Here is a 14,853-nt window from a genome sequence, read left to right on the forward strand (position 1 = left end):
AGGTGGACTGGCTCACACTAACCACATCCCAAGACAATGCCATGGTATCAATTTCCAATGACAAGTTCATGGAATGTAAATTTTCCTCAGGTAACTCCAGGGTGCTGGGAACACAAAAAGGTACAAGACCCCTTTTCAGGAGCCTGGAAGGGAAGGCCGATGAGAAAAGAGTATTGCACATAGTGTCAGTCCATAGGAAGAGTTCATTTCAGGGTCTTGAGAGCAGTGCCTGTCAAGGAAGGCTTACAAATGAGGTCACACAGGGTGGATAGAAATCAACCAGGGTAAGGAATTTGTGTGGGACGTGGAAAGAAGAGCACAGGTGCAGGGCCACAGACAACATGGCTCATTCAGTGACCCTGCACAGCACTGTTCCTGCCCAGAAAGCACAGTGTAAGGATGGGGGTGGGGAGAAATGTGCCCGGAGTTATGAGAAGGAAAAGATCACTAAGCTGAGTTGGTTCAAGAGTTTGAATTTTTCATGAGTGTGTGGAGAGGCCCTGAGTGATTTAAGTACAGCTAGAGCTCAACTTACGACCATGATTGGTTCCGACAGACCGGTCGTAACACAGTTTGGTTGTAAGTGGAGTAGGCTATATGTACAGTACTGTGAAATAATGTTATAAAAATCTTTAAGTCATATTTTATCATAATTTTCTTTCATTATTATTATATATCATAATTTTCTTTGTTCATTTTATGCCATTTTATCATATCTACATTATTTTGTTTCTTATTTTTACATTCGTCAGGTTTAAGTAAAATACTGCATTACTAGTAGAACTGGTTTAATATTTCAAAGACAATTTCCTCTTGGTAGACATCTTGGGAGGGATTTGATGAAAAATATCCAAGACACAAAACACAAATTGCTGTACCAAGTCTGGGATAACAGTTGAAATGGTGCATGCGGAGATCGTAGTGCTGCCGGAAGCTGGTCCACACTGTCCTATGCCCAGCTGGGCAACACTTCTGCTGCCAGACGCAGAGTAGTCATGGCTAGTGATTGTGGTCATAAAGTCAAATGGTCATAATTTGCATAGATCATAAGTCGATCAATATTTGTAGAGTAGTGACATATGAAGTTAATTTTGCAAATGCTACTCCAACTGCAGTGTAGAGAATGGTATGGAGAAATTCATGATTGAAGGCACCAAGATAGGCCCTTGGATACATCCATGCAGCCATCTAGGTAAGCAAGAGTAATGGCTGGACTGATAATAGTGTCGATAGAAATCAAGAGATTTGAACAGGAGGTAGAAATACTTTGGAGGTTGGCTCAGAGGGCGTGGTGGTTTAATAGTCGTGGGAGGGAGCAGAAGGATGATTTCCAGATTTCTCACGTCTTGCTTCTTTCTGAAGAGAAGATGCTGAACTCCAACTCTGGACGTGAGAGACAGATGTTAATGCTAAAGCAGAGACAGCTGGTTTACAGACAGATCTCATGAGAACAAGAGAGAGAGAAAGAGAAGACGTGCGCTGGAAATAAAGGCTTAGGTACAGTGGTGGGAAACAACTGGTTCTCTGCCCTAATGACCGTTTTAAGTATAAAAAAAATGATAGGTAGTTTATTATTTCATGCATTTAATACTTAAATAAGAACAATAAAAGAAGTCCACAAAACTAGATTATGTTATAAGAAAGAGTTTTAAATACTAAAGAAAAAATATTAAATAAAAAAAACAATACAAGTTGTCATTTCTGTTTGGCACTTCTTTTTATGTTATATGTTTGTTTACTGAAGTAACAAATGCGAGGGAATTAAAATGTAGTATTTCATCAAAGGTATAATGAGCTTTATGAAATAAATAAATAAATAAATAAATATTACAAACATAGTTCCATTAATTTTTTTCACCTGTGGACGGAATGAACATTACTACTGGTACTTAGAATATGCGGTTGCGCAGATGAACATTATAAAAGGATAAGGAATGTAAATTTGTTATTTCCACATTGCGCGGCTGCCCAGGCGCCCACCTTCAAGAGAACCCTGACTACAAGTGCCATTTTAAGAACAGGTTCGGATGTGAGGGCGATCTGGCTGCGACATCTGTCACCCCATTGATCGCCAGGGTTGATTCGGCTGATCTGGCTGGCTAGGTGGGAGTACCCTTCCTCCCTCACCGCTCCATGTGCGTCCCTCCCAAAGCTGCGCGCTCGGTCGAAGAGGACAACCTTCCCCGCTAGAGGAGAGGACCGTTCTTCGGTCAAGGGTATACGAGTAGCTGCGCTCCCCTGCTAGAACCTCCAAATAAGTCTCAAGAACAGGTTCACCGAACTCAACAAAAAAATTAGATATAGGTTCTACTGAAATGGTATGAAACGGCTGAATCCCACCACTGCTTAGGCTCCACTGTGAAAGGCGACAACTGAAGCTTTGAGAAGAGGTGACTGCCTGGAAAAAACATGGAAAGGAAAGTTCAGAACAGAAGCTTCAGGGATATCAACACTTTCATGAAGAGCAGAGGAAACAAGTGACAATAACTCGAAACAACAAATGAAGACCAAGAGGATCGGCTAACAAGTAAGAGGGAAACCAGGATAAATTAGGAGTGCTGGCATTTCAGGAAGGAGTTTCATCAACAGTGCTCAAAACTGCGGAGAGGTCAAACAAGAAAATAACCAATTGTAGCAACTGAGTTTATCATCAGAGAGGCCAAGTTGCTTAGAAAGAAGAGTTTCTGTGGAACAAGAGTTCAGGCTAACTCCAGCTCATAGTGTGATGAGGAGGGAAAAGCAGGCATTGAGCATGTACAGTGCGTGGCATGCATTAATGAGGAAAAGAAGAAACAAATAAAAGAGGCTGGCTCTGTGTTGCTTGGAAAGGGCTAGAGACACACTGACAAGTATCTCTCGTTTCCCTTTTTCCTAAGCCTCCACGAAGACCATCTTTGGTTGGGAACATCCTCTATTTAAGAAAACTCAGTAGAGTGGTTATATTTTTTGTCATTTTTGCTATAATGTATCTGTGGACTTCCAGGATACCACACCTGAGTAGCAGGTGGGCCAGACTGGCCTCGACTCTTGTCAGGACAACTTCTTCTCAATGGATTGAGCCTGGGGCTAGCCCATGATTTTAAGAATGGACTAGGTAGACTTGAAAATGTAGGGCAGCTTCAAGAAGCTAGGGGATTTCTGGAGTTCAGGGGAATAGCAGGACCCAAAAAGTGGGTCATCAACAGAAAATAGGAAGACGTTTGCATTTTATCCAGGAAACAGAGCCAAGACACAGCCCTAGAGGACAACACGTGCTGACATCGCATTTGGTGGATCAAGGCCCCTGGCTCTCAGTATACTGTTTATCTCCTAACATCATTCCACAAGTAATATGGCCCATCCTTAGGAAGGGATTTTGTTTTCTTGTTTTTGTCTTATAATATATCAGTATTTTTAATTCTGGGTACAATGTGCTTTAACCAGACACTGACAGATATAGAAGAAAGAAGACATTCAGATATATGAATGTTAAAATTTATTTTGACTTTCACCTCCACTTATAATTATAACAACATGTGTTATGCATCAAAAAGGCTTAGCCTGAGGCAGTTTGCTGTAGCAGACTCCGGCTTACATAACCAATTATTTCACCCCCACACATTCAGAACTCAGGCCACTAATACATTAAAGCTGACAGAAAAGAATCTCATAAAATGCATCAACACATATTATAAAAGTAAAAGTAGTCAGCCTTTTCTAATACTTGGGAGAAAAGGGAAATCAACTTTCTAATAGGAAGATGACAACCATTTTCTATACCCGAGATTTTTCTTAATAATAAAAAATTGTATCCCACCTGATATTTTTCAGCAGGCTAACATACATTTGTAATAAAAATCTGCTACGGCCATACCACCCTGAACGCGCCCGATCTTGTCTGATCTCGGAAGCTAAGCAGGGTCGGGCCTGGTTAGTACTTGGATGGGAGATCATAAAAATATGCTACCCACCTTTAAAACATAGATATAGATTTTGAGGAAGGAGGAAAATATATTTAAAAGAAATAGGAATCCAGGCCTCTATTGGAAAAATATCAATATTAGGCATTTTGTGACAGTTTGCCCGCAAGATTAACCACAGTCATATGGGACTTCCAGAACCAAGAGAATGCTGAGACCTGACACAGTATAGACTGAAGGTCACTTATGATGGCATTCCTGACAACCATGATGTCTCAGGGCGCCAAGATAACTTCTAATGAGCAAAATGTTGACTAGTTCAAGTTCATCCTTATATCCCATCACTTAACATCGCTTCCCATAGTGGAGAGCAGACAATGAACTCTCTTTCTATCTCTCAGAATTCTCAAATTAACCATGTTTGTGCCATTATAACCAAAACATTGCTGAACACTGAAAATGATCTTCAAAAAAAAAAAAATCAGTCTTCATCGAGAGTCTGGAAATGAGGTCAGGAGACCACAGGTCCCTTGGACTACCCCTCTTCTCCTCACCCACTCTTTGCTGTCCTCAACCACATCTTCAAACGGGCCTAACATCACCAACGGAATATGAGCACAGAGAAGATCCAGAAGTTAGCCCAGCAGCCAAGTGAGAGTGCTGGCTCATTACAGCCTACTGTACAGGATTGTGAGGGAAAGTTTCCAAATCTGAAATACAGTGACTTGCAGAAAAAGGAAAAAAAAAAAAAGGTATGTTAGAAATACATAATGCTCAGATGATGCCTTCCAAATAATGTGGTACATTATTTAAGCAACGGCCTGGCTGTCAGAGATTTGGGGTTGCCATCAACTGTAGCCTTTCTAGCCCCCAGTTCCCACTTTAACAGGAGAGGCTTAGCTTGACAAACTCTAGGACCTTTCTAGTCTGGGACATCATGCCTTGGTGACTCTGAAAAACCAGATTTTTTTTTATGTAGTCATTGCTTTCTGTGTCCTCTCAGACAAATTCCAGGCACCAGAGTTCCTATCGCAAAAATTGTTCATCAACTGTCGAGCAGGATCTTAATTTCATTTGTTTGCTGCCGTAATCCTTCTGGAACTGTTTTTTCACTTGTAAAATATTTCCCAAACACATATCAAGTATTTCATGAGGAAAAATAACAAATGAGAAAATGCTTTAAGAGGAAAGGGAAAATAGTTATTCAAATCTTAAGTAAAAATAATGTTCTCATTTAGACCATTTTCATAATTTAGTCTGTTCCTTGTCTAGGCTGTAACTTGAGAATATTCTCCTTTATCGTAAGATGTACAGCTGTCCAAATAAAGTTTTTATATAATCAGTAGTCATTCCCAAGGGGTACAGAGCAGAAGTGAGAATGTGGAGGAATAGTACATTTGTAATGTCTTTCAGGAGTATAATTACCTGGTCAACATAACTGCTTCTACAGATAAAAGTTGGTACAAGCCCTTAGTAAAGGGTGTAGGTGGATGTAGTTTAGCCATTAATTTGTCACCAGAGATCTTACATAGTTTTTTTTTGTTCCTTTCCAAAATAATTGTTCAACATTTTATAATCTTTTATACCATTCAGTGACACCTAGAAAAGCAAGTACTTAATATTTCTCTCTGTAGGATAAGACCAAGCCATTATAAAATAGAATCTGACTCTCTTTATTATTACAGAGTTCTTATGAAAGAACTTATATTTGTTTTTCACTATATTTTATATTTGAAAATTCTTTAGTACTTTTTAAAACTATTCATCTTAGTTTTTTTTTTTTAGCTTTGTGTCAATGCAAAACAACTAACTCTCTCAACATTCGTCCCTCAAAAACTTCCAGAAAGCATTAGAAATTGCACAGGAACCATTTAGTTCTCCCACCAGTATAACACAAGAGTCCTCCCCACAGCCTTTTGGCAAGAATTATCTAAAGTCTTTTGGAATTTTTCCAGTTAGAGGGAACTCAGGATCTCACCAGGCAGCCCATTTTATTTCTGTATATCTCTTCTGGCAAGAAAGCTTTTCTTCATATCAAACATCTACCTGTCTATTTTGTGTCTTATCTTTATCTTCTAATTTTATATTGGAAGAGCTATCAACATCAGCACATAGCAACAATTCCCTCAGCTACCAAAGATAATAATAAGCACCTCACTTTTCTTTCTCAGCCCACAGAGTTTTCCCTGATTGCCTTCAGACATATGGCATCTCTGGAATTAAAATTTTAGAAAATACTTAAGACTCAAATGACGACTATTCTATTGCAGTTCAAGTCTAGGACTTGGATCAGAGGAATCTATGGTGCAGTGAAACCTGGCTGGCGAGGTTGCTGAAGCTTTATGGGAGACCCAGAATTCCACTGGAGGCTCTACAAGTCATAATCACTTTCTTCAGAACTGCTACCAGACATCTGAAAAGCGGCTTTGATGGCTTGTTTTTATTAAGTCCAAAATCTGCAAAGGAAATATAGCTGATATAACATTTAAGGATGCAGAATAAAAATGGATCTGTTCCAGTTGGGCAATGCTAAGGAGACTGGTTGAACAGAGGCTGTGTATGTATACCAAGAGACTTCTATTTGTGATACCCCATCATCTCTGAGAGAGGAGAGATTGTTTCTTAAGGTGGCGTACAGGTGACTTCATAATCAGGAACCATTTTAATTAAAATAATTGCACAAAAACCACCTGGAAGAGAAACAAATAACAGTCTGGCCCATAAAAAAATACACACGTGTAATTTTCTGGAACTACATAGGGCTATTCCCTAAGAGACATGATGCTTGTAACCTTTAGAATCCCAGAAATGTGCAGAATGGAAGCTTTCTTTGCAATGAAATTCCGTTGTTGTTAGAACTGTTCACATAAACGTATCCAACTTTCTCTAGTACTTAAAAAAGGAAATCAAGACCAGGAATGACAAAATAGGACACTGACCATTCCTAGATTACAGCTCCGTTTGTATCCTGTCATATATCATATTATATATTATGTCATGTTGCACAAATACCAATGGTATTTCAGAAAACATCTTCAACTTCCCCGAAGTACAGTTAGGAAACTATGGTTTTTTTCTTTCCTCTGTTCTGAGATGGATGTTTTTAACCTCTTTCTAAGGGGACGGCATGATGCACAGCTGCTACCACATGAATCTCATCCACACGTTCCACCCCACTTCCTGGTTGAAATGTAAGAAACCTTAAGGGTGTCTGCAGCTACTGTAGTATTATTTCTAGTGTAATTTTTAATGCACACTTTTATGTTAAGATCTGTTCAAAAGACCTATAAAGATACTAATTATTGGAATATTTTTATTAGGTTATATGTTGATTATGAAACACTGGAGACAACAAATAGAATTACCTTTAGCTATCTAAAATTCTGTCTGAATTTCACATGTATCCCATTTTAGCCTCACCAAGGCACCTTTGATCAAATAATAAAGCTTCATTTTGATCAAATCAATTAGAAGTTATAAATAAAAATTCAATACAATCTTTCTTACACCAAATGGACATTGACGGGCACATGTAATTCAGTGTTGATTTCAAATTAATCTGAAAACTCCCTGGCGATCTCTTAAGTTTTTCTAAAAAAAAATCGGTTCTAATTAGACATAATTATGAATAGTGCAGGATTTGGAATCCTACAGAATGTGGGTTTGAATTCTGGATCTTCCAATTCCTTCCATTACTAATTATTGTTTGTTTGCAAAATGTGACTAATAGTTACCTTTTATGTGCGTGCTGAGAATTACATGTGGAAGAAAAGTATATAATTTGCTTAGAACACCATTAAAAAGTTAATAAATACTAGCGATTGTTCTTGCTATTACTGTCATGTATCTATGATCTCTTAGTGTATATATAACTGTAAACCATTCGTTTCTCAGGGAGGACATAATTGACAAAAACCTTATCTGAATATTATTAACCCTAGAAACAGATAAACAGAAGCCATCAATGCCAAGGATCTGGGAAATCCCTGAATCACAGAGATCAATGCTGTAGATGGTGGCTTTTGCCGTTTAATGTTCAGTTTTTCTCCTTATATTAGAAAAAGGTATTTTTTAAAATATCCATTTTCTTAAATGCCTATCAAAAACAGAGAGATAAATGAAGTCATAGTAATTTCACATTTTATTAAATTATATTAATGCTTAACAAATATTTATGTGGATCACACAGCATCTCACAGGTCCAATTTGTGGTTCTGATGAGGTTTCCTTCCTGTAGTGACAATTACAACACAGCATATTATGGCTGACCTAGGCTGGGTGTTTCCGGGCTTTCGGAGGATGAGATATTTAATGCATTTGATGTGAGTCATAAATGTAAATATCCACCGCTACTTGTTCTTTGCTTCCGATCTGCTAAGCCATCGTAGAAGTCTTAGCGCCATCTAGTGCACATGGGAAGCATAGCTGGAGGAAATGCATGCTCAGAGAACCGACTCACCACGCACACTGCAGTAAATAACTAGGGTGTATTGGTATACAGTCCATTATTTCATTTACTTTCTATTATCACTGGACTTCGAAAACTTCAGATCTTGCTTAACTCCACTGTTTTTCAAATGAGCTACATCAAAGCAAATGCCATATTTTCTATTGTATTCTCTTAAGGGGTTAATTTAATAATGTTTTGCTCTATTGCAGATTTGTGTTGCTACGTTTTTATCACTTGCGACTGACGTTGTGTAAATACGTTTGTTCGAAATGAGTTTTCTTGTGATCCACTTGAAATCGCAGCATGCTTCTCGCAGTACAGCATGTTCTTTATTAGAATTGGAACTGTTACCGTTCCTCCCTATTTTTGATTCTTCACTCTTTTTTTTTTTTTCTTTTTCAGATTGTCTACAAAGCCTGGCTGTGTTCCCAGTACTTTGAAGTCGCACAGTTTAACTGCAGAAAGACAATTCCTTGCAAGCAATACTGTTTGGAGGTTCAGACGAGGTGTCCGTTTATATTGCCCGACAATGATGAAGTCATCTATGGGGGACTCTCCAGTTTCATCTGTACAGGTACAGTGCAAGGCAGGGGTTTGTCACCTGCCCTCTGACGGTGGTTTGACGTTCTTATCCGATGTTTGTTTGCTTTGCTGCTTGTCGCTTCTTTCCCCTCATGTAACCTTGAAGATAGGGCTGGTAGTTTTCCACGCTTTCCTTCATAGAAGCCCTGAAGGGACTTGATTTGGAAATGCCACATTATCTATAGTCTACCTGTGACCACATCATCAACTTTGCAACAGGATAATTCTGAGGGCAAAATATCAGAAATCATTAGATATGCTTCGGTTTGACTTAGAGCAGGCCAGTTTCTGCCTACATCGCCTTTATATTCCCTAAGAACAGACCATGTGATAAAGCCAGTAAAATCCTGTTTCTTCAAATGGTTAACAAGCTTACATCATAAGTCTGTTTTCTGAGACGTGTTATCTTAAATATCAATAGCATAAAGAAATGTCCACCCAAGTTATTTGTGTGTACAAAAAGTATCAAAGCCTTTTATACTTTTATCTCAGAGTTCCCATTAGCAGTGCTTACTTCTTTCAGCAGATGATTCAGACAGAGCATTCGATTTCTGGATGGTTTTGATAAGCATTGCATAACCGAGACACTGAAAGATGGGAAGGATAAGAGGAGTAGCTTGTTTTTAGAAATCAGTGTTGAGGGGGACAAGTGAGAATAAGATACTGTGCCTGGTGCACGGTTTCCAGAGCTGGTGCCCGTGTTCTCTTAGTAAGAAAGTGCTGTGCAGGATTCTTGTAACTAGACAGTTGGATTGTAGCAAGTTTATATGATATTTCCAGTTTTAGGAATAGAACACACCATCTCAAGTACTGAAAAACATGAAACCCCTCTTTTTCTATCATACTTTATGAAACCCCTCTAAGACAGAGTGACATATTGAGATGATCAACATGAGAACTTATCAAATTATGTCTAGATCACTATTTACATGCCTATCTGTTCTAAGTGATAAGCTATTAAAAAATAGTCGATCCAGGGCCTGACCTGTGGTGGCGCAGTGAATAAAGCGTCGACCTGGAAATGCTGAGGTCACCGGTTCAAAACCCTGGGCTTGCCTGGTCAAGGCACATATGGGAGTTGATGCTTCCAGCTCCTCCCCCCCCCCTTTCTCTCTCTCCTCTCTGTCTCTCTCTCCTCTCTAAAAATGAATAAATAAATAAATAAAATGTAGGAAGGAAAAAAAATAGTCCATCCAGGTTCCTTAGGAAGAACCTGCCTGAAAACTGGGTGAGTATTCCTCATGTTGCCCGATGTTGTGAGAAGAACATGTGGCTGAAGGTCGGGAGACAAACACTCTTGTCTTATTTCGACCAGGCACTCTCTGAACCACCATCTCCTCACTATAGAATTAGTAATAGCAATGACCTTGAAGCATGTTTGCTATAAAGATTACAGATATGGGAGAAACACAAGGTACGTCCTCAATAAGCCATAGCCATTGTACGTAAGAAAGTGATTTGCAAAATGTAAAAATATTTACCAATAATTTTTGTTGTTCCACTGACTTGAGGCTAAGATCATTTTTTATGTAACTCCTCTCTGCTGGAAGACAGAGGGAGAGCAAGGGGGGTGGAGAAGGGGAAGAGGGAAGGGAGAGAGAGAGAAAGAAGGGGAAGAAAGGAGGAAAGGAAGGAAGAAAGGAAGGAAGGAAGGAAGAAAGGAAGGAAGGAAGGAAGGAAGGAAGGAAGGAAGGAAGGAAGGAAGGAAGGAAGGAAGGAAGGAGAGAGGGAAAGGAAGGAGAGAGGGAAAGAATGGAGGGATGGAGGGAGAAAAAGAAAAAGGAAGAAGAAAGGGTGGGAGGGAGGGAAGGAGCGAGGGAGGGAGGGAGAGAGGGAGGAAGAAAGGTAAGAAGGAAGAGAGGAAGGAAGGAAAGAGGGAGTGAGAAAAGGAGAGAAGAAAGGAAGGAAGGAGGGAGGGAAGGTAGGAAACAAAGAAGGAAGGAAGGAAGAAAGGAAGGAAGGAAGGAGGGAGGGAAGGTAGGAAACAAAGAAGGAAGGAAGGAAGAAAGGAAGGAAGGAAGGGAGGGAGGATGGAAGGAAAGAAGAATGGACAGAAGGAAGGAAGGAAGGAAAGAAGGAGGGAAGGAAGGGAGGGAGGATGGAAGGAAGGAAGGAAGGAAGGAAGGAAGGAAGGAAGGAAGAAAGGAAGAAGGGAAGGAGGGAGAAAAAGAGAGATGGAAGGAAGGAAGAATGGAGGGAGGGACAGAGGAAGGAAGGAAGGAAGGAAGGAAGGAAGGAAGGAAGGAAGGAAGGAAGGAAGGAAGGAAAATGTATTAATATCTTCCTTTGAATCTTAGCCAAATTCACCAAACACAGGCTATTAATTCATTTGACTTTTACATACATTTTTCAATAAAGCATCAGCAAGTTAAGGCCTTTAACTCAATGATGATTTTAGGAATTTTTTTTAATGTAAAGACTGTATGTTTGCTTATTCACACACAAATAGATTATTTTTCCCTAAAAAAGATCAGTATCTTTCACTAGGTTCTCAAAGTAGACTAAGACCTTAAATAAGGGTAAGGTAGTTGTCTTTCTCTATGTTCTCCTGTTTCTTGATCTTTTTATCTATCTGTGTCGATCTGAAATATAGGTGTGAATGTTCATCCCCTTTCATTGTATGCTCACAAAGCCACCAGAAAGCTAAAGATGAGATTTAATCTCTTTCTGCAAAACATGAGCAGATAGTCCACCTTATATTTGTCTTTGAGTTTTGTATAATCAGCCTTTTCATAGCCATATCTATATCCCATCTTTTTTCAAAGATAGGAAAAGTGATATTGGATCCAGAAAAATGGCCGTCGACATTAGAAGCCTTCTGGAAGAATCTCATCACTGAATATTTAGGAACCTCACTGATCTTTCACTCTAGTCAGTGGGGCTCATATTCCTTTTTATTACTGAACTTGCAAAAATGTACAGAGAAAAATTCTAAAGGTATTTTACCTTGATGTTTTGTAAAATTTTTTAGCAATGAAAGTACTAATTTTCAGATTGATCCTCTTTTCTAAAGTATAACATGGGCCCTTAGGAATTGTTATCTATCCTGGTAACTAGCAGCCATCATTTTCTACGTGAGGTCTCAGATGTCCCTTGAGAGTTGCTGCTAAACCTGAGATTTTTACTGATGCAAAATACTTGCTGTTTTGTCACTACTGCTTAGGGTCCCCAAAACAGGCCCCAGGATAGGTGTTGTCTGGGAAGTAGTTAGTCCAGAGGACAGCTCTCAAGGACCACTGGTTAAATCTGTGGAGCCAAATGACTTGCCACATTTCTAAGGAACCTAGTAAGACTTCTGTATTTGTTTCCAAACATTACCCCACAAGTTTCAGAAGTTCATCTCTTACAGAAGGACATGAAGATCCAAACAACTTGCCTTTTAGGCAAGTTTGAAGCGAATGTGCGTCATCCTGGATGACTTCATGCATTTTAAATGAAATGTCTCCTGTACTCAGGAACAATTAGATCAAATATAATAGGGAAATAAGAGTACTTCTTCTCATTTCCCAGTTGGGTACAGACGACTTAAAGCCACCTGAAATGGCAGGCTCATAACAACTTTTTATGTTTACAAATAATAGATCTGTCAGACTTCTTCCTCACTGCAAAAAGGTATAATGACAGTCACTAACCACAATTCTTTTAAAAGGACTTCACCAAGTAGGTTGGTCTTACCCTTGCCTTCAGCAATAGCTTTAAAAAAAAAAAATCAGTGATGTTATTTTCAATCTATATACTGAAAAATAAAATTGTTGATCTTTAAGAGTTAAAAGATCAGATGGAGTTTTTTTCAAATTCAACATATTTAATTACAATAATTTTCCTAATACAAATTGAGGCAAAAGTAGGTTTACAGTTGTTCATATGGAAAATAGTACAATAATTAATGAATAATAATACAAGAGTAAACTCTATTTTCTGTACTCACAACTCTAAACCTTTTACCCACTCTTAAATTGAAAACACATCTAATTCACAGCTTCCAGAAGGCCAGCAATCCCCTCTAAGGATCAACCACAAAAAGTATTCAGTAAGCATATAACTACATATGTCTTGTTGCCAGATCGCTGAGGATCAGTTTCGTTCAAGGTGCTTCTCCATGGTGACAAACCAGTGATACAGTGATGACTTTTCCTTAGGGGCCTCCGCCACCAGCCTTCCAGAGATGTGGCATTCTAGGACACCGTAGTTCTTCCTCTCCTACAGACTTTTACTAGATACCTACTAATGCTTAGGAATCTTTTCATCCCTCCCCCCCCCCCCCCCACACACACACAAAAAAAACTGCATTTCAGTTCTTGGGATCAGTGAACCAATTTGAAGACTCAGACAAAATTTCTTTAAATAATCCATAGTTATGTTAATTTTAGTACTAGGTATTGGACTCAATATTTAATACATCGTTTTTTTTTATAATGTTTACATTACTTACTTACCCATGCCCTAAATCTGAATGTTTTAAATTTTTATCTTTTGATCATCTGCCACTTCATGCATCAGTAAGTCCATAAGTAATGAAAACACCTGAAAGGTCTGAGAAGGCATGTCGTCGACTGAGGATGTTACAGAAGGTCACTACCAAATGTCCTAACCCCTAACGTAGATGAGAAAGATGAGCCCCTTTCTGTATGTTTAACTCTGCATTCGGTTTAGAAGAGAAAGGAAGACAGTTTGCCAGAGATCTGTCTTGGTTTGTCTGTTAAAGAATGAAACTGACACATTACTGAAGTAGTCTTTTAAAAATTAATTAGGGAGGAATTCTGAGGCACTGTCAGGGGGAAAAGCTGTCATTTAATGTTAGTCATTATTGAGCAAAATTTTGTCAAAGTGGGTTGTGTTCTCCAACTCAGTTCACATAATGTACTGCTAGTTTAGAAACTTGGTTTCCTCATCTCAAAAGTGAGGGGGTGAGGTCGTTGGTGGATCCTGTGTTGTCAACCCATCACTGTGGTAATTATGCAGGTTTCCCTTCTGCACATTTTCTCCTGGTTCTAGAATCCCCTAGAGAAATCCTTGACTGCTTATCTGCGAAAGAGAACCAACATTAAAAAAAACAGAACTAGCACAGTATCACAGGCTGTGGGTGCTATGGCAACAAACATTATAAAAATTACCATTTGATTGATAGATAAAATAGACTTGACATGATTCAATGCTATATTTTTTTTGTAGAGAAATTATTGAAAGAAAAAGAGGAAAAGCTGGTGTGCTGGGGGTTACTGACAATTGAAATAAAACATATTTTGATAATTCTAGGTAAATTCTGCATTTCATTTTTTTAGCTGTGACAAGAATAAGGTTATGTTTCTGCCTCTTGAGGAAATACTGTGGGTTGTTGTGGTTACCCTGACAGGCTTGATCATGTTGTGATGAAGGACTCGCGCCCTCTAGTGGCTAAACGTGTGCTACTGCAGAGGATCCGAAAGAGATTTTTGCCTGCAGACAGAATTAATCCGTTCAGAGAAAAAGCAAGGAGAAAGTGGTTTGACATGCATATTGATCAAGTTAGGAAGGATTTTTAAAAATGTTTTTGTCTCATAATTTCACACGAGGGAATTCACAACTATGAATGATCATTTCAAAAATCTAGTTCTGACACGATTAGGGAGTTGATAAAGAATTTTAAAAAATAACTCATTAAAGTTATTAGTGAAAAAGAAGAAGAAAAAAAAAATGCTACCCATAGATTTAAATTTGTACAGCTATACTATTTTTAATTTTTGTATCTTTACCCAGTGTGTAAATATGTTTTATTATTTTCTAAAATAAGGGGGGTTCTGAAAAAAAGGATGATGGAATGACACGAGTTATAGCACAATTCAATGTCACACAAATCTTTTCATAAATAAATTAAAAAATTAGGCCAAAGAGAAATGTAAAGGTAGATGGTATGATAAAAAAAAAAAAAAGAAATATGAACAT

At 38.5% G+C, this 14,853-nt stretch overlaps 1 protein-coding gene across 2 annotated transcripts in view; it reads left to right on the top strand.

The window, feature by feature from the left end:
• NALF1 (NALCN channel auxiliary factor 1) overlaps positions 1 to 14,853 on the top strand; it is a 660,281-nt gene that overhangs the window by 613,055 nt on the left and 32,373 nt on the right. For both annotated transcript variants that reach the window (XM_066380574.1, XM_066380575.1), the window contains exon 2: positions 8,752 to 8,923. In XM_066380574.1, the coding sequence (XP_066236671.1) occupies positions 8,752 to 8,923 (172 nt within the window). The remainder of the gene's footprint in view (positions 1 to 8,751; positions 8,924 to 14,853) is intronic.

Source organism: Saccopteryx leptura, chromosome 4 (assembly GCF_036850995.1).
Source record: "Saccopteryx leptura isolate mSacLep1 chromosome 4, mSacLep1_pri_phased_curated, whole genome shotgun sequence".
NCBI classification, from domain to species: domain Eukaryota; kingdom Metazoa; phylum Chordata; class Mammalia; order Chiroptera; family Emballonuridae; genus Saccopteryx; species Saccopteryx leptura.